Raw genomic sequence first — 25045 nt, 5'->3', positions numbered from 1 at the left:
AAGCCTCCACACTACCTCTGGAACTCCAATATATAGTCCAGGACTTACCCTTTGATGGGAAAGGGTTGTTCTCGGACAAGATGAACTCCAAATTACAAAACCTGAAGGACAATCGAGTCATCATACGCTCGCTGGGGATGCATACACCTTCCACCCAGTGTAGACCCTTCAGGCCCCAAGCATGAAGCCCATACTTCCCACCCCGTCAGAGGCAGGACCTCAATAGACGGCGTGGCGGGGGGGCCGCAGACGCCAATCCGGCTCCCAGGGAGGCCAAAGCCAAGGGCCCTCCAAAGCACCACCGGGCTCCAAGTCCGGCTTTTGAAGGTGCGCCCGGGGACGACATACCAGGCGCAAGACAGGATCCTTCCCCTACCTTCTCCAAGCGCCTCTCCCCACTTCCTCCCGGCGTGGTCCCGGTTAACTTCAGACCGTTGGGTGCTATGCACAGTGAAGCACGGATACCATCTGCAATTTGCTTCCTCGCCCCCTTCCCGGTCCCTCTTCAGGGACCCCTCTCACGAGCAAACCCTCCTGCAGGAGGTTCGTTCCCTCCTCGCGGCGGGAGCTATAGAGGAGGTACCTCTAGGTGAGAGAGGCAAGGGGTTCTACTCCCGATATTTTCTAATCCCCAAGTCCAAGGGAGGTCTCAGACCCATCCTAGACCTGCGGGGCCTCAACAAATGGATGCTCAAGTTGAAGTTCCGCATGATCTCCCTGGGAACCATTATCCCATCCCTGGATCCTGGAGACTGGTATGCCGCCCTCGACATGAAGAACGCGTACTTCCATATCGCCATCTTTCCACCGCACAGGAAGTACCTTCGCTTCACGGTCAGACATCAGCACTTCCAGTTCGCAGTCCTACCCTTCGACCTCTCCACGGCCCCGAGGGTGTTTACCAAGTGCATGGCCGTTGTGGCCGCCCACCTCCGTCGGCGGAAAATCTACGTCTTTCCGTACCTCAACGACTGGCTCCTGAAGGGGTCCTCCCAGTCGCAAGTGCGGAGACATGTCGAGGCCGTTACGGACCTCTTCTCCCAGCTAGGCCTGCTTCTTAGTGCTGAGAAATCCAACCTGGTCCCCACACAGAGGTTGGACTTCATAGGCGCGACCCTGGACTCTACCCAAGCCAGGGCTTACTTACCTCAACCTCGCTTCCAGACGATCGTCGTGATCATACGGAGCTTGCAGGCCTCCCCAATCACCTCAGCTTGCACCTGCCTCACACTACTAGGGCATATGGCCGCATGCACTTACGTGACGAAGTATGCCAGGCTCCAAATGAGGCCCTTCCAAACGTGGCTTCATTCCGTATTCCGCCCGGGCAGGGACCACCTGGATGTATTGGTGACGGTCCCCCCCGACCCTCTCCGATCCCTCAACTGGTGGCTGACCCCATCCCTAGTATGCGCGGGGATGCCGTTCCATCCACAGCAACCATCGATGACTCTAACAACCGATGCATCATCCCTGGGGTGGGGAGCCCACCTAGGACACCTGCGTACCCAGGGCCTCTGGTCGTCCCAAGAGCTGTCACTCCACATTAACGTCCGGGAGTTGAGGGCAGTCCGCCTCGCCTGCCAGGCGTTTCAACGACGCCTACGCGGCCGTTGTGTTTCCGTACTCACGGACAACACAATGGCCATGTATTATATCAACAAACAGGGGGGAACCCGTTCGTCTCCCCTATGTCAGGAAGCCATTCGACTCTGGGACTTCTGCATAGCCCAGTCGATAGATTTGGTGGCATCCTTCCTCCCAGGGGTCAAGAACACGCTGGCGGACAGACTCAGCCGATCCTTCCTATGCCACGAATGGTCGATCAGACCGGATGTCATCCATTCCATCTTCCAGAGGTGGGGATTTCCCCGCATAGACCTCTTCGCTACCAAGTCCAACAGGAAGTGCCAGGAGTTTTGCTCCTTTCAGGGTCTCTCTCCCGGGTCGATCACGGATGCATTTCTCCTGCCATGGACCCGCCACCTACTGTATGCCTTCCCTCCGTTCCCTCTGGTGCACAAAGTCCTGTTGAAACTACGCAGGGACAAAGCGCATCTAATCCTGATCGCACCTGCGTGGCCCAGACAGCACTGGTTCACCGCCTTGCTGAACCTATCGGTGGACCCTCCAATCCCCCTTCCTCTCCACCCAGACCTGATTACGCAGGATCACGGCAGGCTCTGTCACCCAGACCTATGAGCCCTGCACCTCACGGCGTGGCTCCTGCATGGCTGAACACAGCGGAGCTCAGCTGCTCCGCACCGGTCCAGCACATCCTCCTTAACAGCAGGAAGCCTTCCACTCGCTCAACGTACAGGGCCAAGTGGAAGCACTTCTCTTGCTGGTGCGCTACTCGGGGGTGAACCCTACGCAGGCCCCGATTCCCCCGGTCCTAGACTACTTCTGGTACCTTAAGCAGCAGGGCCTGGCGACATCCTCCTTAAAGGTACACTTAGTGGCCATATCCGCCTTTCGACCAGGAGAGGGTGGCCGCTCCGTATTCTCCCACCCCTTGGTCGCCAGATTTGTTAAAGGCCTGGAGCGTCTCTACCCCCCCGTACGCCGCCCTGCTCCTACCTGGGACCTTAACTTGGTCCTAAACAGGCTCCCGCTCCCGCCATTCGAGCCACTGGCAACTTGCTCGCTCACGTACCTGTCATGGAAGACGGCCTTCTTCTTCGAGTGATTGCTCATATGCATTCCAGTTAGGTGTGCGCGCGCCGCGTGCACGTTCGTCGGAGAAACTTTTACCCTAGCAACCCAGTCGGGTCGGCTGGGCGCCTCCTGGAGTGGCGCCGCCATGGCGCCCAATATATATCCCAGCCGACCCGGCCACCCTTCAGTTCCTTCTTACCGCCCGTGTCGGTCGTTGGAACTGTGGAGCGCGGCTTCGCTGATCTCCACACTCCCTAGCAGCTCATTTAGCTTTCGTTGTACATAGTTAATTATTGTATATAGATAGTTTATAGTTATCAATAGTCAGTAATTTAGTGTTGTTAGTTTAGTTTTTAGTGGTAGCGAGGGGATCGGGGTACCCCCCCCCCACACGGGGAGCCGGAGCCCATGCCCGGCTCCTCCGGTTTCAAGCCCTGTTCGGCTTGTCACAAACTTATGCCTGTGGGAGACCCTCATGACTCCTGCTTAAAATGCCTAGGGGAGTCGCACTTAACTGCTAAGTGCTCAATCTGCAAGTCCTTTAAACCAAGGACCAAAAAGGAGCGGGACATCAGATTAAGACAGCTCCTAATGGAAGCGGCCTTGACACCTTCGCCCTCGGCTCAGAGCGCAAGCAAGCCGGTGAGCAAGGGCACCGCGGCACCGAGTACCTCCTCCAAGAAGGCGGCACCGAAACCGGGCCAGAGCCGCTCCACCTCCCCGAGGCCGAAGGCGGCGAAGGCACAAATCGTCTCACCATCAGCCGCCCCGCAGCCAGACCCTGCGCAGAAGGCGGATTGCCCGGCACCGATACCAACCGCGGCACCTCCCAAACCGGTACCGTCGACTCCGGCCCCGCGAGGTCCGTCGAGTCCGGCACCTGGTAGCTCCCCGGTGCACACAGTGGTAGAGCTCTCCACACCTACTACCCCGGAGACATTTGCCGCGGCGAGAGAGCTGATCGCCATTACGGAGGCACCCATGCCCTTACCCCCGGCACCGCCGGTGCGGGTCCTGTGTTCTATGGGCAAGCCGACCCTGACCAGACCAACTTCGGTCAGTGTAACAGACCGGCACCGCTCCAGGTCGCGGTCCGGCAGACGCTCAGCTTCAAGACGCCGTTCAGGCTCACGGCGTCAGTCCCGGTACCGATCACCTCGACGGCGATCGCCTAGGCACCGATCACCCCGGTACCGCTCACGCTCCCGGCACCGGTCAGGCTCCCGGCACCGGTCGACGTCACGTGCGTCAACTTCGTACTCCCGGCACCGCTCCAGCTCACGGCACCGCAGGGAGCACCGTGCCTACAGAAGCAGACCCAGACAACGGCACTCGCGATCCCGGTCGACCTCCCGGCACCGAGCCGGTCGCAGGTCCCGGTCTCGCTCTCCCCACCGATACCAGCACCAGTCGCCAGTATCCAGAGGTGTGAGGTCGGTCGGCACCTCGGCACCGACCTTTGCAGCACCACCGTGGCCATCAAGAGGCACGTCGGCATCCTCCCATGCTGGTAGCTATTACGAACCCGAAGTACCGCTGGGAGAGTTTCAAGACCCACACACACAGGACACGAGTGCCCAACAGTGGGGTTTCTGGACACCATGGGCCTACCAACAGACCCAGGGTGCCCCCCTACCTCAGCCACGTCCCACTACTGCAGAGCATCGGGTGCCAGAGGCCACTGTTTCCCGACCTCCCGTGATTGAGTCGGACAAACAGCCGCGTCCAGACTCACCGGGCTGTCACGAGCAGGAACCAGAGGAACAACGAGACGCCGCACAGGATGACCTCATCCCCGGAGTCTCCTCCTCCTCCTCGCCGGACGAGGCAGTGGCCGGGACTTCAACATCGGGTCCTCCACCAATAGATCTCAGGGCCCACCAGGACCTCCTCCGTAGGGTGGCCCTTAATATCAACCTCCCCGTGGAGGAAGTCTCAGAGGTTCAGGACCCGGTGGTGAGCATCCTATCGGCAGATGCCCCTACCCGAGTAGCTCTACCGTTTATACGGACTATTCAGTCTACCACCAAAAACCTGTGGCAGTCACCAGCCTCCATCCCGCCGACAGCTAAAGGGGTGGAGAGGAAGTACATGGTACCCTCTCGAGGGTACGAGTACCTGTATGTACACCCTCCCCCCTCCTCCCTCGTGGCCCAGTCGGTCAACGACAGGGAACGACATGGACAACAGGCACCGGCCCCCAAGTCCAAGGAGGCTAAGCGCATGGACCTCATGGGTCGCAAGGTCTACTCAGCGGGGGCCTTGCAACTCCGTGTGGCCAACCAGCAGGCCCTTCTAGGACGTTATAACCACAACATATGGGTGGAGGTGGGTAAGTTCGCAGAACTGCTACCCCAGGACTCACGCCCAGAATTCAACGCATTCCTGGAGGAAGGTAAGAAGGTGGCCAGGACTGCCCTCCAGGCCTCCCTCGATGCAGCTGATTCGGCAGCCAGAACCATTGCGTCAGGAATAACCATGCGGCGCATCTCATGGCTGCAAGCCTCCACACTACCTCCAGAACTACAATACACTATCCAAGACCTACCCTTTGACGGGAAAGGGTTGTTCTCGGAGAAGACGGACTCAAAATTGCAAAATCTAAAAGACAATCGGGTCATTATTCGCTCACTGGGGATGCATACCCCGTCCACCCAGCGTAGACCCTTCAGGCCCCAAACACGGCGCCCATACTTCCCACCCCGTCAGAGGCAAGACCTCAATAGACGGCGTGGACGCGGGGGACGCAGACGCCAACCCAGCTCCCAGGGAGGCCAGAACCAAGGGCCCTCCAAGTCACAACCGGGCCCCAAGTCCGGGTTTTGAAGGTGCGCCCGGGGACGGCTTATCAGTCTCAATTCAGGATCCTTTCCCTACCTTCTACAACCGCCTCTCCCGCTTCCTCCCGGCGTGGTCTCAATTAACGTCAGACCGTTGGGTACTACGCACAGTGAAGCATGGATACCATCTACAATTTGCTTCTTCACCCCCTTCCCGCCCCCCTTCCCAGTCCCTCTTCAGGGACCCCTCTAACGAGCAAACCCTCCTACAGGAGGTTCGTTCCCTCCTGGCGGCGGGGGCCATAGAGGAAGTACCTCTAGCCGAGAGAGGCAAGGGATTCTACTCCCGATATTTCCTGATTCCCAAATCCAAGGGAGGTCTCAGACCCATCCTAGACCTTCGGGGCCTCAACAAGTGGATGCTCAAGTTGAAGTTCCGTATGATCTCCCTGGGAACCATTATCCCATCCCTGGAGACTGGTACGCCGCCCTCGACATGAAAGACGCGTACTTCCATATTGCCATCTTCCCACCGCACAGGAAGTACCTCCGCTTCACGGTCGCACATCAGCACTTTCAATTCACAGTTCTACCCTTCGGTCTCTCGACGGCCCCGAGGGTGTTCACCAAGTGCATGGCCGTCGTAGCTGCCTACCTCCGTCGGCGGAAAATCCATGTCTTTCCGTACCTAGACGACTGGCTCCTGAAAGGTTCCTCCCAGTCGCAGGTACGACGACATGTAGAGGCCGCCACGGACCTCTTTTCCCGACTGGGACTGCTTGTCAATACCGAGAAGTCCAGCCTGGTTCCAACACAGAGGTTGGACTTCATAGGTGCGACCCTGGACTCGATTCAGGCCAGGGCCTTCTTACCTCAACCCCGCTTCCAGGCGATCGGTGCGATCATCCGGAGCTTGCAAGCATCCCCTCTCACCTCGGCTCGAGTATGCCTCACACTCCTCGGTCATATGGCCGCTTGCACTTACGTGACAAAGCATGCCAGACTCAGAATGAGGCCCCTCCAAACGTGGCTTCATTCAGTATACCGACCGAGCAGAGACCACCCGGATGTGTTAGTGACGGTGCCCCCCGACCCTCTTCGCTCCCTCGACTGGTGGCTGACCCCATCGTTGGTATGCGCGGGGATGCCATTCCATCCGCAACAGCCATCGATAACTCTAACAACCGATGCGTCATCCCTGGGGTGGGGAGCTCACTTAGAAAACCTTCGCACCCAGGGCCTATGGTCGTCCCACGAGCTGTCACTCCACATAAATGTCCGGGAGCTAAGAGCAGTCCGCCTTGCCTGCCAGGCATTTCTCAGTCACCTGCAAGGCCGTTGTGTTTCCGTACTCACGGACAACACAACGGCCATGTATTATATCAACAAACAGGGGGGAACCCGGTCGTCTCCCCTTTGCCAAGAGGCCATTCGACTCTGGGACTTCTGTATAGCCCACTCGATAGACTTAGTGGCATCCTTTCTCCCAGGGGTCGAGAACACGCTGGCGGACAACCTCAGCCGATCCTTCCTCTGCCACGAATGGTCGATCAGACCGGACGTCATCCATTCCATCTTCCAGAGGTGGGGATTTCCCCGCATAGACCTCTTCGCAACCAGGTCCAACAGGAAGTGCCAGGAGTTTTGCTCCTTTCAAGGTCTCTCCCCGGGGTCGATCACGGACGCTTTTCTCCTGCCGTGGACCCGCCATCTCCTGTATGCCTTCCCTCCGTTCCCCCTGGTACACAAGGTCCTGTTGAAGCTGCGCAGAGACAAGGCGCTCCTGATCGCACCTGCGTGGCCCAGACAGCACTGGTTCACCGCCTTGCTGGACCTATCTGTGGCCCCCCCAATTCACCTTCCTCTCCATCCAGACCTGATTACCCAGAATCATGGCACGCTTCACCACCCGGACCTGCGAGCCCTGCATCTCACGGCGTGGCTCCTGCATGGCTGAGCTCGGCGGAGCTCAGCTGCTCTGCACCGGTCCAACATATACTTCTTAACAGCAGGAAGCCCTCCACTCGCTCTACGTACAGGGCCAAGTGGAAGCGTTTCTCTTGCTGGTGCGCTTCTCAAGGGGTGAACCCTACACAATCCCCAGTTTCCATAATCCTCGACTACCTCTGGTACCTTAAGCAGCAAGACCTAGCAACTTCCTCCTTAAAGGTGCACTTGGCGGCCATTTCAGCCTTCCGACCAGGCGAAGGTGGCCGCTCCATATTCTCTCATCCCTTAGTCACCAGATTTCTTAAAGGACTGGAGCGACTATACCCCCCTGTACGCCGCCCTGCCCCTACTTGGGACCTCAACTTAGTCCTGAACAGGCTCATGCTCCCACCATTCGAGCCACTGGCGACGTGCTCGCTCACACACCTATCATGGAAGACGGCTTTCCTGGTGGCCATAACATCGGCCAGACGGGTCTCAGAGCTGAAAGCTCTCACAGTGGACCCACCCTACACCGTCTTCCATAAAGACAAAGTACATCTACGACCCCACCCGACGTTCCTCCCTAAGGTGGTGTCCGCCTTCCATACAAACCAGGACATCTTCCTCCCCGTCTTCTTTCCGAAACCACACTCTTCTCGGCGGGAGCAACAGCTACACTCCTTGGACGTACGTAGAGCGCTTGCTTTCTACATCGAGAGGACCAAGGGGTTTCGGAAGTCCCCTCAGCTGTTCGTGGCGATCGCAGAACGCATGAGAGGGCAACCTATATCCTCTCAGAGGATCTCCTCCTGGGTAACTGCTTGCATCCACGCATGCTACGACTTAGCTCGTGTCCCCTCTGGCCACCTCACAGCACACTCCACAAGAGCCCAGGCGACATCGGCGGCCTTCCTGGCGCACGTGCCTATACAGGAGATATGTCGTGCGGCGACCTGGTCATCGGTACACACTTTCACCGATCACTATGCGTTAGTCAGACAATCTAGAGATGATGCGGCCTTTGGCGTAGCAGTTTTAAATACCGCCACATCTCTCTCCGACCCCACCGCCTAGGTAAGGCTTGGGAATCACCTAACTGGAATGCATATGAGCAATCACTCGAAGAAGAAAAGACGGTTACTTACCTTTGTAACTGTTGTTCTTCGAGATGTGTTGCTCATATCCATTCCAAACCCACCCTCCTTCCCCACTGTCGGAGTAGCCGGCAAGAAGGAACTGAAGGGTGGCCGGGTCGGCTGGGATATATATTGGGCGCCATGGCGGCGCCACTCCAGGGGGCGCCCAGCCGACCCGACTGGGTTGCTAGGGTAAAAGTTTCTCCGACGAACGTGCACGCGGCGCGCGCACACCTAACTGGAATGGATATGAGCAACACATCTCGAAGAACAACAGTTACAAAGGTAAGTAACCGTCTTTTCTTGGTGAGAGCTCTCACAGTAGACCCACCCTACACCGTCTTCCATAAGGACAAAGTGCACCTGCGACCCCACCCGGCGTTCCTCCCTAAGGTTGTTTCTGCCTTCCATACCAACCAGGACATCTTCCTACCGGTCTTCTTCCCGAAGCCACACTCTTCTCGGAGAGAGCAGCAGCTACACTCCTTAGATGTACGCAGAGCACTCGCTTTCTACATTGAGTGAACAAAGCCATTCCGGAAGTCCCCTCAGCTGTTTGTGGCGGTCGCAGAACGGATGAGGGGTCAGCCAATCTCCTCTCAGAGGATTTCCTCCTGGGTGACTGCATGCATTCGCGCATGCAACGACCTAGCTCGTGTCCCCTCTAGCCACCTCACGGCACATTCCATGAGAGCTCAGGCGGCGTCGGCAGCCTTCCTGGCGCACGTGCCTATCCAGGAGATATGCTGTGCAGCGACCTGGTCATCGGTCCACACATTCACCGCACACTATGCGCTAGTCAGACAATCAAGAGATGATGCGGCCTTTGGCGTAGCAGTTTTAAATACCGCCACATCTCACTCCGACCCCACCGCCTAGATAAGGCTTGGGAATCACCTAACTGGAATGGATATGAGCAATCACTCGAAGAAGAAAAGACGGTTACTCACCTTTGTAACTGTTGTTCTTCGAGATGTGTTGCTCACATCCATTCCAGTTAGGTGTGCGTGCCGCGCGTGCACGTTCGTCGGAAACTTTTTACCCTAGCAACTCCAGTGGGCCGGCAGGTCGCCCCCTGGAGTGGCGCCGCCATGGCGCTCAATATATATCCCTGCCGGCCCACCCGCTCCTCAGTTCCTTCTTACCGCCGTGTCGGTCGTTGGAACTGTGGAGCGCGGCATAGCTGTCCTCCACGTCCCTAGCTCTCCTTGTTATCTCTCGTTATTGTTATAGTTGTTAGTTAGATCGTTAAGTTTAGTTAGTAAGTAATTAAGTGTAAATAGGTTGTAAATAGTTGTTCGCCGGGGGCTGTAGCCCTTCCCGGCACCGGGCTCATGCCTGGTTCGCCGGGCTTTAAGCAGTGTGCGGCCTGTAAGAAGCCTATGCCTACCAGCGACCCCCACGACGCGTGCCTGAAGTGCCTGGGGGAATCGCACAGATCGGACAAGTGCCGCATCTGCAAGGCTTTTAAGCCCAGGACAAAAAAGGAGAGAGACCAAAGACTCCGGACTCTCCTTATGGAGGCGGCACTTGACCCGGCGGCTTCGCAGGCCGTGATCTCGGCGCCGGCACCGGATCGCACCGGCACCGGAAAGACTCCCCGGCACCGACCTTCTCCGGCACCGGGTGCAGAACAAAGACCGTCAGCGTCTGCTACTCCAGCCAGGCAGACCCGACTGGAGCGCCCGGCCTCAACATCGGCCGCGGCGGCGCCGGCACCGTCAACTCCGGGCCCGGCGGGTCCGTCGAGTCCGGTGCCGCCAAGCTCCCCCATAAGATCTGGGGTTGAGATACTGGTCCCATCCACGCCGGAGACCTTCGCCTCGGCACGGGACCTTATTGCCTTGACAGAGCCTACTCAGCTGCCACCCCCGGTACCTCCGGTGCGGGTCGCATCTAGAGGCAAGCCTATGATGTCGGCACCGTCTCGGGACTCGCGCTCGCGGTCCAGGTCCCGACGTCACGGCAGGTCAAGATCTCATCGCCGCTCGCAGTCCCGGCACCGCTCCCCTCGGCGGTACCGGTCGCACTCGCGGCACCGATCGACCTCCAGGCGGTCGCGGTCTGACTCCAGCCGCCGATACCGGCACCGTGACTCCAGGAGCCAGTCCCGCCGTCACTCGCCGCACCGGTCGACCTCCCGGCACCGAGCTGGTGGCAGGTCCCGGTCCCGGTCGACCTCCCGGCACCGCGTCGGTGGCAGGTCCCGGTCCTGATCCCGGCACTGAAGCGGCGGCCGGTACCGGTCCAGATCCCGGCACCGAGACAGAACCCGGTCCCGGTCCCGATCCCGGCACCACTATGACTCCCGGTACCAATCCCCGGCACCGAGAAGATCGTCGCTGCCGACCCGCGCAGACCCTTACCAGCCAGGGTCGGCCCCGCCGTGGCCTTCTAGGCAGCCGTCGGTCTCTTCGCAAACGGACAGCGGGTATGCGCTGGGCACCGACCGGCAGGCGGCGCTCTTTTCAGACCCGCCACAACAAGACCAAGGCCCACAGCAGTGGGGGTTTTGGACCCCATGGGCATACCATCAAGCCCAGGGCCCCCAACAGCTTCCTGCTAGGCCTGCGACGGCGGAGCACAGGGTGCCGGAAGCCTCGTTGTCTCGCCCCCCTCCCTCCCCGGATGGAGAGGAAGGGTCCAAGCAGCAAGACTCCGCTCTGGCTCCTGAGACAGAGGCGAGGGCTGAGGGGGACCCCCCATTGGACACTTTCTTGCCGGGGGTCTCCTCATCCTCCTCCCCTGATGAAGCGGTGGCTGGCACCTCCTCCAGTAGCCCCCCCCCCCCCCCCCCCCGCTGGATCTCAGGGCGCACCAAGACCTCCTTAGGCGAGTAGCTCAGAATCTGAGCCTACAAGCCGAGGAGGTCTCGGAGATCGAGGATCCGATTGTCACCATCCTCTCGTCGGATGCTCCCACCAGGGTCACCCTACCCTTCATAAGGACGATCCAGGCCAACGCCAATACTATCTGGCAGTCACCGGCCTCCATCCCCCCTACGGCGAGGGGCGTCGAGAGGAAGTACATGGCCCCCTCTAAAGGCTATGAGTACCTCCATATCCACCCGACACCGTGTTCCCTGGTGGTACAGTCGGTAAATGACAGAGAGCGTCATGGGCAGGAAGCTCCAGCCCCCAAATCCAGGGAGGCCAGGCGTATGGACCTCCTTGGACGCAAAGTATACTCGGCTGGGGCGCTGCAGCTCAGGGTTTCGAACCAACAAGCCCTGCTCAGCAGGTACACTTTCAACTCATGGGTGGCAGCGGACAAATTTAAAGAGCTGCTGCCTCAAGACGCTCGCCAAGAATTTGCAGCCATCCTAGATGAGGGCAAGAAGGTTGCGCATACATCATTGCAAGCTTCTTTGGACGCTGCAGACTCGGCTGCCCGCACCCTCGCTTCGGGGGTAACGATGCGCCGTATCTCCTGGCTGCAGGTCTCTGGCCTTCCTCCGGAGCTCCAACATACCATCCAGGACCTCCCGTTCGAAGGCCAGGGCCTGTTTTCGGAGAAGACAGACCCCAGACTTAAGAGTCTAAAGGACAATCGGGTCATTATGCGCTCCCTCGGGATGCACACACCGGGAACGCAGCGCAGACCCTTCTGGCCACAGCAGCAACAGCAGCGCAGGCCATATCCCCAGTTCCGCCAGCGGCAGGGCCTTAATAGGCGCCGTGGCAGGAGTGGAAGGCGCAGGCATTCGGGGAACCAAGGGGGGCAGAATCAAGGCTCCTCTAAGCCCCCGCCTGGACCCAAGCCTTCATTTTGAAGGTGCGCCCGAGGGCGCAGTAACAGTTTCCCCCACGGATCCTTCCCCCCCGTTTTCCAACCGCCTTTCGTTTTTCCTCCCGGCGTGGACCCAAATAACATCGGACCGCTGGGTCTTACGCATGGTGCAGACAGGATACCGCCTGCAGTTTATATCGTTTCCTCCTTCCCGCCCCCCTTCCTCGTCCCTCTTCAGGGACCCCTCTCACGAGCAATTCCTTCGGCAGGAGGTACAGGCGCTCCTCAGCAAAGGAGCTATAGAGGCGGTTCCGGAAAACGAGAAAGGCAAGGGGTTTTATTCCCGTTACTTTCTGATCCCCAAGGCCAAGGGAGGCCTCAGGCCTATCCTCGACCTGCGAGAGCTCAACAAATACCTGGTGAAGTTGAAGTTCCGCATGGTATCCCTGGGGACCATTATCCCATCCCTGGATCCGGGAGACTGGTACGCCGCCCTCGACATGCAGGACGCTTATTTTCACATTGCCATTTGGCCACACCACAGACGTTTCCTTCGTTTCGTGGTGGGCCCCCTTCACTACCAATTTGCAGTCCTCCCATTTGGCCTTTCTTCGGCCCCGAGGGTATTTACAAAATGCATGGCAGTTGTTGTGGCACATCTTCGGCGCAGTCGTATCCACGTGTTCCCTTACCTAGACGATTGGTTAATTCGGGGCACGTCGGAACTGCAATTTTGCAGCCATGTCCGCGTGATCACCGGCCTGTTTGCTACTTTGGGCCTCTTGATCAACATGGACAAGTTATCATAACCTTAGTCCCAGATTTGGACCTTAGCGTCCAAAATATGGGGGTTAGCATGAAAACCTCCAAGCTTAGTTACCAGCTTGGACCTGGTACTTGCTGCCACCACCCAAAAAATTAGAGTGTTTTGGGGCACTCTGGTCCCCCTGAAAAACCTTCCCTGGGGACCCCAAGACCCAAATCCCTTGAGTCTCACAACAAAGGGAAATAATCCTTTTTCCCTTCCCCCCTCCAGGTGCTCCTGGAGAGATACACAGACACAAGCTCTGTGAATCCAAACAGAGTGACTCCCCCTCTCTGTTCCCAATCCTGGAAACAAAAAGTACTTTCCTATTCCCCCAGAGGGAATGCAAAATCAGGCTAGCAATCCAACACACAGATCTCCCCTTGATTTCTTCCTCCCACCAATTCCCTGGTGAGTACAGACTCAATTTCCCTGAAGTAAAGAAAAACTCCAACAGGACTTAAAAGAAAGCTTTATATAAAAAGAAAGAAAAATACATACAAATGTTCTCTCTGTATTTAGATGATATAATACAGGGTCCATTGCTTAAAAGAATATTGAATAAACAGCCTTATTCAAAAGAATACAAATCAAAGCACTCCAGCACTTATATTCATGCAAATATCAAAGAAAAGAAACCATATAACTTACTAGCTGATCTCTTTGTCCTTACACTTAGAAACAGAAGACTAGAAAGTAGAAACTACTTCTCCAAAGCTCAGAGAAAGCAGGCAGGCAGACAAAAGACTCAGACACACAATTCCCTCCACCCAAAGTTGAAAAAATCCGGTTTCCTGATTGGTCCTCTGGTCAGGTGCTTCAGGTGAAAGAGACATTAACCCTTAGCTATCTGTTTATGACACAAGTCCACCCTGATCCCCACGCAGAGGGTGGAGTTCATCGGGGCCGTCCTGGACGCCACCGTGGCCAGGGCTCTTCTGCCGTTGCCGAGGTTCCAGGCATTGTCGGCGATCGTTCAACGACTGCGGGCAGCCCCCTTGACATCAGTGCGGACATGTCTAACCCTATTAGGCCACATGGCAGCATGCACGTTTGTGACCGGTTATGCTCGGCTCCGCATGAGGCCCCTCCAGTTGTGGCTCATCGAACATTACCGGCCGGCAAGGCAGCCGCTAGACATGCTGATCACGATCCCCCAAGGGGTGTTAGATTCTCTCGACTGGTGGCTAGACCAGTCCGTAGTGTGTGCGGGGCTCCCTTTCCACCCACCTCAGCCCTCGGTGTCCCTGACAACGGATGCCTCAGATCTCGGCTGGGGGGCCCACCTGGGAACCCTGAGAACGCAGGGCCTGTGGTCCCCGCAGGAGGTGAGGTTGCACATCAACATGCGGGAGTTGAGAGCGGTCCGCCTTGCTTGTCAAACGTTCTGCCACCAGCTTCGAGGTCGTTGTGTCGCGGTGTTTACCGACAACACGACGACCATGTACTATATCAACAAGCAGGGCGGCACCAGATCCTCTCCCCTGTGTCACGAGGCGATGCGACTCTGGGACTTTTGTGTAGCCCATTCCATTCACCTCACGGCTTCCTTCCTCCCCGGAGTACGGAACACGCTGGCGGATCGCTTGAGCAGATCCTTCCTATCGCACGAGTGGTCCCTTCGCCCGGACGTCGCTCTCTCCATCTTCCAGAGGTGGGGTTATCCCCGTGTGGACCTCTTCGCGTCCGGGGGGAACAAGAAGTGCCAGGCGTTCTGCTCCTTTCAGGGCAGGGAGCCCGGGTCGATAGCGGATGCCTTCCTTATTCCGTGGACGACCCACTTGTACTACGCGTTTCCCCCGTTTCCTCTAGTTCACAAGGTCCTTCTGAAGGTGCGCAGGGACAGGGCTCGCGTGATCATGGTAGCCCCGGCGTGGCCCAGGCAGCATTGGTACCCCATGCTGCTGGACCTGGCCATAGCCAACCCAGTTCCCCTGCCCCTTCACCCGGACCTGATTACCCAGGAGCACGGGACTCTCTGTCACCCGGACCTGCAGTTGCTGCACCTAGCGCCGTGGTTCCTGCGTGGCTGACCGGCTCTGAACTGCGCTGCTCCACACCGGTGAGGGAGGTGCTTTTGGGCAGCAGGAAGCCTTCCACGAGAGCGACATACTCGGCCAAGTGGAAGCGTTTCTCCTGTTGGTGCGTGGAGAGAGATCTCCGCCCTATGGAAGTTTCGGTGGCCAATATCTTAGACTACGTTTGGTCCCTCAAACAACAGGGTCTGGCGATATCGTCGTTGCGCGTCCACCTGGCAGCTATCTCCACCTTTCACCCGGGTGGGGATGGTCGCTCTGTTTTTTCTCACCCGACGGTGTCTAGATTCCTTAAGGGGCTGGAACGTTTATACCCTAACGTCCGACTCCCTGCTCCAACCTGGGATCTTAACCTGGTGTTGTCTCGGCTCATGGGGCCCCCCTTTGAGCCGTTAGCTACTTGCTCCCTGCTTTACCTCTCTTGGAAGACTGCCTTTTTAGTAGCTATCACCTCAGCTAGGCGGGTGTCGGAACTCCGGGCTCTTGTGGTAGACCCCCCGTATACAGTCTTCCACAAAGATAAGGTGCAGCTGAGGCCACACCCTGCCTTTCTCCCCAAGGTAGTCTCGTCCTTCCACATCAACCAAGAGATATTCCTTCCGGTTTTTTTCCCGAAACCTCACTCCTCAGGCAGGGAGCAGCAGCTCCACTCGCTTGATGTCCGTAGGGCTCTCGCGTTCTATGTGGAGAGGACCAAGCCCTTCCGCAAATCCCCCCAGCTTTTCGTGGCGGTAGCGGACCGCATGAAGGGGCTTCCTATCTCCTCCCAGAGGTTATCCTCATGGGTAACGTCCTGTATCAGGACCTGCTATGACTTGGCCCACGTCCCTACGGGCCGGGTGACTGCGCATTCTACCAGGGCGCAGGCATCGTCGCTGGCTTTCCTCGCCCGTGTGCCCATCCAGGAAATCTGTCGGGCGGCGACCTGGTCATCGGTCCACACCTTTGCTTCCCACTACGCCCTGGTCCAGCAGTCAAGAGAGGACGCGGCCTTCGGATCTGCAGTGCTCCATGCCGCGACTTCTCACTCCGACCCCACCGCCTAGGTATGGCTTGGGATTCACCTAACTGGAATGGATGTGAGCAATCACTCGAAGAAGAAAAGACGGTTACTCACCTTTGTAACTGTTGTTCTTCGAGATGTGTTGCTCACATCCATTCCACACCCGCCCTCCTTCCCCACTGTCGGAGTAGCCGGCAAGAAGGAACTGAGGAGCGGGTGGGCCGGCAGGGATATATATTGAGCGCCATGGCGGCGCCACTCCAGGGGGCGACCTGCCGGCCCACTGGAGTTGCTAGGGTAAAAAGTTTCCGACGAACGTGCACGTGCGGCGCGCACACCTAACTGGAATGGATGTGAGCAACACATCTCGAAGAACAACAGTTACAAAGGTGAGTAACCGTCTTTTTTTCTGTTCATTTGTATGTTGGACTTAGTGTGGATGCCACTGTAGGTATGCAAGTGTCCATGTAGGTGAGATCAGATTCTTTTTCATAGTTGTTTCCGTTGGGTCTATATGATGGCATAAAGAGCAGAGTGGCCTTGACTCTCCCTCATTTCCCTCACAATTTGAAACTACATTTATGACAGGGTAGGTAACTGTAGTTTTTCTGTTCATTTGTAAGATTTTTCAGAGTCAATTTGATTCAGAAAAGAGGGCCAGTCCTATGAAGAAGCATAAAATGTATGTGAGTAGCCCCGCTGATCTTAATGGAACTGTGCATATGAGAAAGTGGTTGCAATATGGGCCTTAAATTTTTTTTTTTGAAAAGCTTATCACTTATTAGGGACACATGTTAAAATTAATATTTTATTTTAGATTATTTGAATTAAAACAATACATTAGATTTAAAACTGAAGAATTTTAAAAATGTAACTTTTCACCATTTATTGTACTAATTACTTAATTTTTGCCTTTCAGTCAGTTTCAATGAATGATGAAAATAAACAATTTACTATTTGAGTGCCATTAGATTGCCCTATGCCATATAAATATGAGGGGAGCCATATTTAGTCCCTGCTGCTAGAAACTCAGCAGTATACGCTGCATATTGGATGGGCAATAGTCAAGACATGATGGATGGATGAATGGATGAAGATCGGTCTTGAAATAGTGCTGATATTATCATTAGCTAATCCATGTCACTTCAGGTACTCATGCAATAACAGTGCTGCAATAGTTAGACTATGAACCCTGCAGGGGCATATTTTCCATGCAAATAAAACTTGTAAAAAATTGAAACGATTCTGAATTTAGTCATTAGTTATTAAAACCTGTCTTTAAAAACTAAATTTTGGCCTGAACTACCAGACAGTTTCCCTTTTTAATTGTAAGCAGGAATTTTTTGTTACCCTCAAAATGTAGTAGTTGTCAAATAACTGTTTTCAAGTTTGCCTCAATATTCTTCAAAATCCGCTTTAATAGGGCAGAGCTCATGTAAACAAAGAAAGAGTTTCCAAGAGTTGAATCAGTGTCAAAGTAACACTGCTGGTATGCGGAACCAAGCAGATTGCTTCATTTAATGTTCATATCTTGAGTCTTTAGTACTAGAAATGAATACACCTTTAGAGAGATGGAAAATTAAGCTTTCCAGTAATGTGTATAGCATTCGTTCCTAGCCGTGATGTCACATTAGTATTGTACATTACATTCACATCAGCATTCTGATTGCCATAAACTCTCCTGCCCACCGTGGTGCCCCCCCCCCCCCCCCCCCATTAATCTGCAGTTTTAGGAATTTGAGACTATTGGTTTCTCCTGTGATATCAGATTTCAAATGGTGGGAATGGGAGGGAAGCAAAATTCTAAACGGAAGAAGCTGATTTTAAGCCATGCATTTCCTCACATTTTTGTCAGTATTTGCTGTTGAACATTATATAGAACTTCTAGTTTGTCTATTTAACTTGGTTTTGTTTTCTAATGTTCCTATGACCACAGTGGTTTGGTGCTGCTTAGAGTTTAAATATTAAAGTCTATTTGTATCACTTCCGTGGTTTCTTCTTCCAGCAAAGCCCCATGCAGCCTGCTGTCATCAGCAGTTCCTTTTTTACATTCAAGAAGAATGTCAGTGGGCCAAAAGAATTAAAGGTGACTGGCAAAGAATGTTTTAAAAAATGGTTTTTTTTTTTGTTTTTGCTGTTTATATATAAAGATGACGTGAATATCTATTTTTTTCCCCAATTGATGTTTTTAACCTTGGAAATATAGAGAATGTCAAATCTGGAATTCCCCGGCTTAGCTAGAGGATTTCTTGGGTGGGTAAGTGTCTCAGGGTATGTACTGTGAGCACCTGCACCTAAATTGAAGAGGCAAAATGTTGAATCCTTAATAAAGACACCTTGTATCCCCCATGTTCATTAAGCACTAGATTTAAATAAGTGTTTTAACCAGTCAGACAAAAATTCTCATCTCCTCTCTAATGCTCAGCTTTTAATCTTATCTCTTGGAGTGTCATATTTTACTAGTGCTCTGGTCACCAAAGAGTTTTCTAGAGTAGAAAAGACCTGAAATACTAATGTAAAAAAGCAAGGTGGGATGGGAGGAATCACCTTTTCCAACAAACCTTTCAGGCTGTTTTTATTGCATCATAAAGAAGCAGTAAGACACGAGGCCTGGTTTTTTCCACCTTTGCAAGTTATCTTTTAAGTGGAGAAAATATCAGACAAAAGACAGAAAAGATATTGTCTATTAGTGTCTCTTCTCACCTTTAGGCGTTTTGTTGCTCCTCTTCAATGTGGAAACAGGACCTGCTTTTTGCAGCAGCGCTGGTACTCTCAGACTTCTGGGGAGGAAAAATAGAAGTGAAACTGTATTAAGTTTTTGTAAAACATTAATAGGTTCACAAGTGTATATTCATTAACAGTGGAAATACTGGTAACACATACATTTTAAGATCTTACACTTCACAACCTGCCAGGGCTAGAAAGGTTTTGGCAGAGCAGAATGTTTCCTGAGCACTTCTTGTGATCGAGAAAAAGAATGTTTAAGGCATCAGGCTGAATGAATTGTGAGCCAAAATTCTGTATGTGAAGAGAGATTCACCAGTATGCAATCAAATGTAGTAGTAATATAATCTTCATGTAAGAGACTCTGAGTTCACCTTCTGAGTGCTGAATTTTTGTGGGTGAAGTGCACTCTAGAAAGTTCTTATAGGCTACGATTCCATTTCCAATTTCATTAGCTTAGTTGAAAGAGTTGGAAATTTAAGCTTGAAATGGAGTACTTCTGCCCAGCATTGAATTCCAAGTGAAGGACACTAGCTAGAGTATGTCTGCACTGCAATTAGACACCACAGTTGGGCCATGAAGCTGACTTAGGCTCCGAGGGCTCAGGCTAAGGGGCTGTTTGATTGCAGAGTAGATGTTTAGGCTCAGGCTGCAGTCTGAGCTCTGGGGTCCTCCTACCTTGCAGAGTCCTAGCGTGTGCACTCCAGCCCAAGTCTGAATGCCTACACCACAGTTAAACAGACACTTAGTGCAAGCCCCACAAGCCTGAGTCAGCTGGAATAGGCTAGCCACAGCTTTTTAATTGCAGTGTAGACATACCCTTAAAAGATCAGGCAATTGAAGATGGTGGTTATGTACCAGTGTTAAACAGTACCTATTAACATATACCAGGGCATGTATGCCAAAAGGACCTTTTAATAAAAGAATGTGATGGGATATAGAGGAGTGATGTGAATGCATTAACGTGGTTAATTTGACGTGTTTTATAATACTTTTATATCTGCAGATTAGCAGAGACCAAAAATGCCCTTAAGAGCACAGAGAATGCCTATCTTGAAATGACCATGGAAATAGAAAGAACAAGAGCTTTGGAGTCAAAAACATTCCAGGAAAAAGAAGAAATGAGATCAAAACTAGAAGAAACCTGTGAAGAGAGACACAAAATTGAAAAGGTTATAAGCAATGTGTGACTTCCTTTCACCAATTGTATTCACTGGAACCTCATTGACTGGGAGACAAACCCATGATAAATAGTCAATATTGTGAATTAACCAGCAAACAGTAAAGGAATCCAGGACTTCCTCCCAAAATGTAGCTTTTTACTTCAGAGATTATTTTTATTTCAATTGTATTTCGTAGTGTAGTAATCAAATGCCAAGGGGAGTTCTATGCAAACATGTGATCTGAAATACAGATCAGCCAACTGTACTTGTCCTCTAGAGAAATCTAGTCTAGTAGCCAATGAGAGTGAGTAACGAGTAGGTATCAATTGGTGGATGGACCGACAGCTATGTTATATGCTACAACAGACTTAAATACAGTAGAACCTCAGAGTTATGAACTGACCAGTCAACCACATGCCTTGTTTGGAACCGGGTGTACACAGACAGACAGCAGCAGACCACAAAAAAAAAGTAAATACAGTACAGTACTGTGTTAAACGTAAACTACTTTAAAAAAGGGGGTAAAGCAGCATTTTTCTCCTGCATAGTAAAGTTTCAAAGCTGTAATAAGTCAGTGTTCAGTTGTAAACTTTTGAAAGAACAACCATAACATTTTGTTCAGAGTTGTGAACAACCTCCATTCCTGAGGTGTTCGTAACGCTGAGGTTCTACGGTAGCAGCATTGCCAATTTCACAAGAAACAGCTTTCTTAAAATCTGAACATGTCAAAAAAAGACACACATTTGTATTTAATTTATTATTTAATTACAGGAGATGGACTTGCTAAGGAAGCAAGTAGAGTTTCTTGCTGTGGAGAACGGGAAGTTATTAGGTCACCAAAACCTAAACCAGAAGATTCAGTATCTTGTGAAACTGAAGAAAGATTATGCCAAGCTTACTGAGGTATGTGTCCCAGAAATTAGAGTACAGATTAAATAAATGATTTGAGGTAGAAAAGCTTGATCAGGAGACTAGAATTCTCATTCCCCTATTTAACTATTCCTGGCATCCTGCAATTCCATGCAACAGTGTTTGATTCTTAGCTAGTCAGTTTCATCAATGTCAGTATTGTTCAATTTTCTTAATTATTCCTGTAGTTATAAAACACTAAAGTAGTAGTACAGCTTGCAAAAATTAGTTGTTAATGTCATTTAGTGGCTTTTCTTTTTACAATTTAGAATAAGTATAATCTCTTGAAGACAGACTTTCTTCTAATTTTGAGTACCATATTTCTCTCTCTTTACAGGAGGTTGAAAAATTGCGTGTTGAAAATACCTTTTTGAAGGAAATTAAAAAATCTGAATCATGTCAAGAACCTTGATCAGCCACAACAACAAATAAATTTCCAAAACCAATCATTTTAAAATGTTGATAGACTTTAAAGAGAGAGTTCTAAAAAGTAAAGCTTGTCCTTCATCACTATTAACTAGAGCCCTTCATCAGATGTACTCAGGATATTTTATTATTTCAGTCTTTGTAATGTACCAGGTGGTGGTTTTTAGTAGAACAGTCTGCTTCAGCTCATCTGGCCAATTTTCTAACCCCTCCACTTATTGAAGTTGTTCTACAGCTTTATCCATAGGTGGTGCAGGATTTTCCTTTCAACTTTGTGCTTGTACAGGAAAAATGACTAATTTTCACTGGAACATTCGCTATTTCTTGCTTCCTTTTGTACTTTAATTCAGGTCAATGCTTTTTTTTCTTTTTTTTTTTTAATGCTAGGGGTTTTTCACATTACCTCAATTTGTAGAAAGGTAATTGGTACAAATTCAACTAGTACCTAAACAATTTCTGCCTGTTGTTTTTATGGATGTCTAAATGTTGATGCTGGAATGATGAAATTCACTTGTCAAGTTGTGAACTGATTCATATTTCTTTATTGCTCAAAAATACATGTTTTATATTAAGGTTTTTTTTCAATAAAGCAAGAATGGCAATTTAATAGTTAATTGATTTGTAAATAGTACTGTGAATATTTGGAATCTTGTGGCATAATATTTTCTTCCTTTCCCTTGTTCCACTCTTTCTGGATTTCAAGTGCTCAAAACAAATGTTTTTTTTTTCACTGAATAAGCTTCAAACAGGAACTTCTGTAGTGACAAGAAACCATTCTGCACTAGTGTTGTTGAAAATGACCTCATTGACTGACTTGTCTAAGCACTGCATAACAAAAAATTCTATCAAACAGAAGTCCATCCCATATCAAGAGTTTTAAATGTATGCAACATCTTGTAAGAATACAGTAGAACCTCATTAGTTGCCCTAAAGAGTTGGAGATGTGTTGCAAATGACTCGAATATTCAAAATGGGGGGAGGGGGGAGTATTGATAATGCATCACAATATTAATTGGACAAATGTTAGTTTAGTTTTAGCTATTTGATAGTGTCAGTAAATATTTTGTAATGTTTTGTATAAGTAATGAAGTCTTAGTAATGCAATTCCTTACTACAGCACTTCACTATTAAATATTTGCTGAGAAGAAGGGAGAGACCATTTTTGTGTTGAACTATAGGGTATAAAGTTTAGTGAGGTTCTACTGTAATTAACTAGGGCCTAAATGACAGTGATTTTAAATTCAGATATTATTAATTAAAAGTAACCTAATACTCCAGAGTAGCTTCTATTTTAAGTTCTTCAGGAAGAGAAGAGAAAAGGGCAATCAAACCTTTAATGATGAGCCTCCAGAAAACAGAGTGTTGACTTGCCCTATTTAGACTTACTCAGGAAATTCACTTCTTTCCAGAGATGAAGTAATTTTAGAGATGACCTCAACTCTTGCTCCTTTCATTCCTTGTGGAAAATGAAGGCTTCCTTTTCTGCAATACTCTCCCCCTTGATAGCCGTGAAGTGTAGAAGTAGGTCAGACCCACTTGATAGCCTATCTGATGTATTGCAGAATTTGTAATACTGTTAGGGAACAAGTATGGCAGCTATGGTAATACAATTTGTACCCTTTTTTATGGCATATGTTTATAATATATAGTAGTAATGGCCTTCTGGAATTGTGTAACTTTTTAAATAAAGATATTTGTATATAAATGATTTTATGATTTTTCTATACTATATGCTCTAACTTTTAGACTCATGCAAACTTAGGAATAGATCCACAAAAGGACTTAGGTGCCGAAGTATAAAGCAGAGAACCTCAGAACCCTGACTCAGCTGCCACCTAACCTTGTAGGTGTCTAAAGTCCTAGGTCCTAAGTTTCCACCAGTAAAGTCCCCATGGTGCCTACATTTCTGATGGTAGGCTGCTGTGTGCATGCTTCAGTGTTGATGCTTAGTCCTTGCCCAAACCCCAGCAGGATTCACAAATTAGGCATGCCCCCACCTATCTCACCTACACAGCCCAACCTTAGAGTAGCTCTACTGGGTCAGGCCCCATACAAAATACATCCTTACACCCTATACTCCAGTGCTTAGTGCACACTGCCAGGAAGTGGGAACCCAAGTTCAATCCTTACTCTGCCTGAGTTGGAACAGGGCCATGGACCTTGCCATCCCATATGCCAGGTGAGTGCCCTAACCATTGGGCTAGAGAGTTATTCTTGCTTTCTGGTGAAATGAGTATAGAAGGAGAGCATGACCATCATGTTGTGTTTTATGTTGTTTTTTTGTGAGAAATGGCTGACTTGGCTTAGGTACCAAACTCCAAGAGAAGATTCATGACTGTGACTCCTTAGTGGAAATAACTGCCTAAAGCCCAGATTTTTAGATATTTAGGTGGGATTTTCAAATGCACCTAGGCATCTAATACCCATTGATTTCACCCTAAATCAGTGGTCCCCAAACTTTGGGGACTAGAGAAATGTTTGGGGGAGCATGGTGGGGCCAGCCCCCACAGAGTGGAGAGAAAGCAGCCCTGCTCCAGACCTGCCGCCGGCTGCAGCTCCACTTCCAGCCCCACCCCTATCTGTGGCCTCAGCCCCTGTTTCCCAGCCTAGCTGTAGCTCCAAACCCAGCCATGACCCCAGCTGTTGGCCCAACTGCGGGCTGGCTGTGGTTCCAGCTGCAGACAGCCTTGGTCCCTGGGTCCCGGCTGTGGCCCTAGCTCCAACCGCAGCCCAGCTGCAGCCCCATCCCTGACTGTGGCCTCACTCCCAATCGTGGCTCCTGGGGGGCATGGACAGCAATAAAGAGGGGCGTGAGGTAAAAAGATTGGGGACCACTGCCCTAGGTGTGTTTGAAAATTCCACTAGGCACCTAAATATCTTTTTAAATCTGGCCCTAAACCTCTTTAGGTGCAGATCTTATCCCATATCCTTCTCCTTGGCATTTTCCATTTCTGGCAGCTCCCTGCTCAGTGCTGCCTTTTTGTGTATCTCATTCCTAGGTGAATAACTCTCCACATACATTATACAGGGAGCCCGACTGCCTAGCCCAGGAGTGAGGATTCTGTTGAATGGCAAGACGCCTAAAGTTGGGTGCTGTAATGTTGAGCCTAATTCCCCTTTGTAGGTCTAGCTCTTTATATCTATTTTATCATGGAATTCATAGAAGGAAGTTGGAATCTACACAAAAAATGGGTCCATTGGGATTTATCTTCCCCCTGAATAGCCAAAAAAGTGTGACTGGAGCTATCATTTTTATGATCCACATTCAATAAAGTCCTGCCGCTTTCCTGCCAATATCAAATTCTTGTTTCTTATACTCATCACTATCAGTTTTTCTGAGGAGGGTTTATATGGTCAGCTATGGTTATAGTTATGCAGCTAACTGATTGGATTACTGGGTATTTAGCTTGCCATCCACTTTCCCCCTGGCTGTGACCTAAGCAGAATTTTTGGAGTGTGTTTACCCTCACAACCTGTCATTGATGTGTCTGTCATGATCCATAGATATTCTGGCTTCATGAGTCCTTTCACAGTCCCCCGAAAGCTTTGCTATGTGGTTCCTTGCATCTATTCTTTTATACAAAAGGTGACTGGATTTACCTAGTTAAAAATCACAAAATTTCAAAGCATACAGTTAAGCAGCAAAGCAGGAAGGATTAGGTCATCATGCAAAACATTTCAACTAATTGTGAGAGCACAAAGGGATTTACAGAACTGATGACAAAAATTTTGCTTTAAAAAACA

At 51.2% G+C, this 25045-nt stretch overlaps 2 protein-coding genes across 2 annotated transcripts in view; both read left to right on the top strand.

The window, feature by feature from the left end:
* KIF15 (kinesin family member 15) overlaps positions 1–23000 on the top strand; it is a 67568-nt gene extending 44568 nt beyond the window's left edge. Inside the window, exons 33-35 of the mRNA XM_050937881.1 lie at positions 19810–19975; positions 20738–20869; positions 21213–23000. Of these exons, the coding sequence (XP_050793838.1) occupies positions 19810–19975; positions 20738–20869; positions 21213–21287 (373 nt within the window). The 3' untranslated portion in view covers positions 21288–23000. The remainder of the gene's footprint in view (positions 1–19809; positions 19976–20737; positions 20870–21212) is intronic.
* On the top strand, positions 1280–9351 carry LOC127043859 (uncharacterized). Its single transcript, XM_050938081.1, has 2 exons — positions 1280–2685; positions 8818–9351. Exon 1 carries the CDS (start codon positions 1285–1287, stop codon positions 2200–2202), a length of 918 nt encoding a protein of 305 aa, XP_050794038.1. The 5' UTR covers positions 1280–1284; the 3' UTR covers positions 2203–2685; positions 8818–9351.
* Positions 23001–25045: the final 2045 nt, after the last annotated feature.

This window comes from Gopherus flavomarginatus, chromosome 2 (genome assembly GCF_025201925.1).
Source record: "Gopherus flavomarginatus isolate rGopFla2 chromosome 2, rGopFla2.mat.asm, whole genome shotgun sequence".
Lineage (NCBI taxonomy): Eukaryota > Metazoa > Chordata > Testudines > Testudinidae > Gopherus > Gopherus flavomarginatus.
This window is presented reverse-complemented; position numbering and strand designations above follow the sequence as displayed.

What these genes read in the sequence shown, in the direction of transcription:
- LOC127043859 (XM_050938081.1), top strand. Translation starts at nt 1,285, where the DNA reads ATGAGGCCCTTCCAAACGTGGCTTCATTCCGTATTCCGCCCGGGCAGG.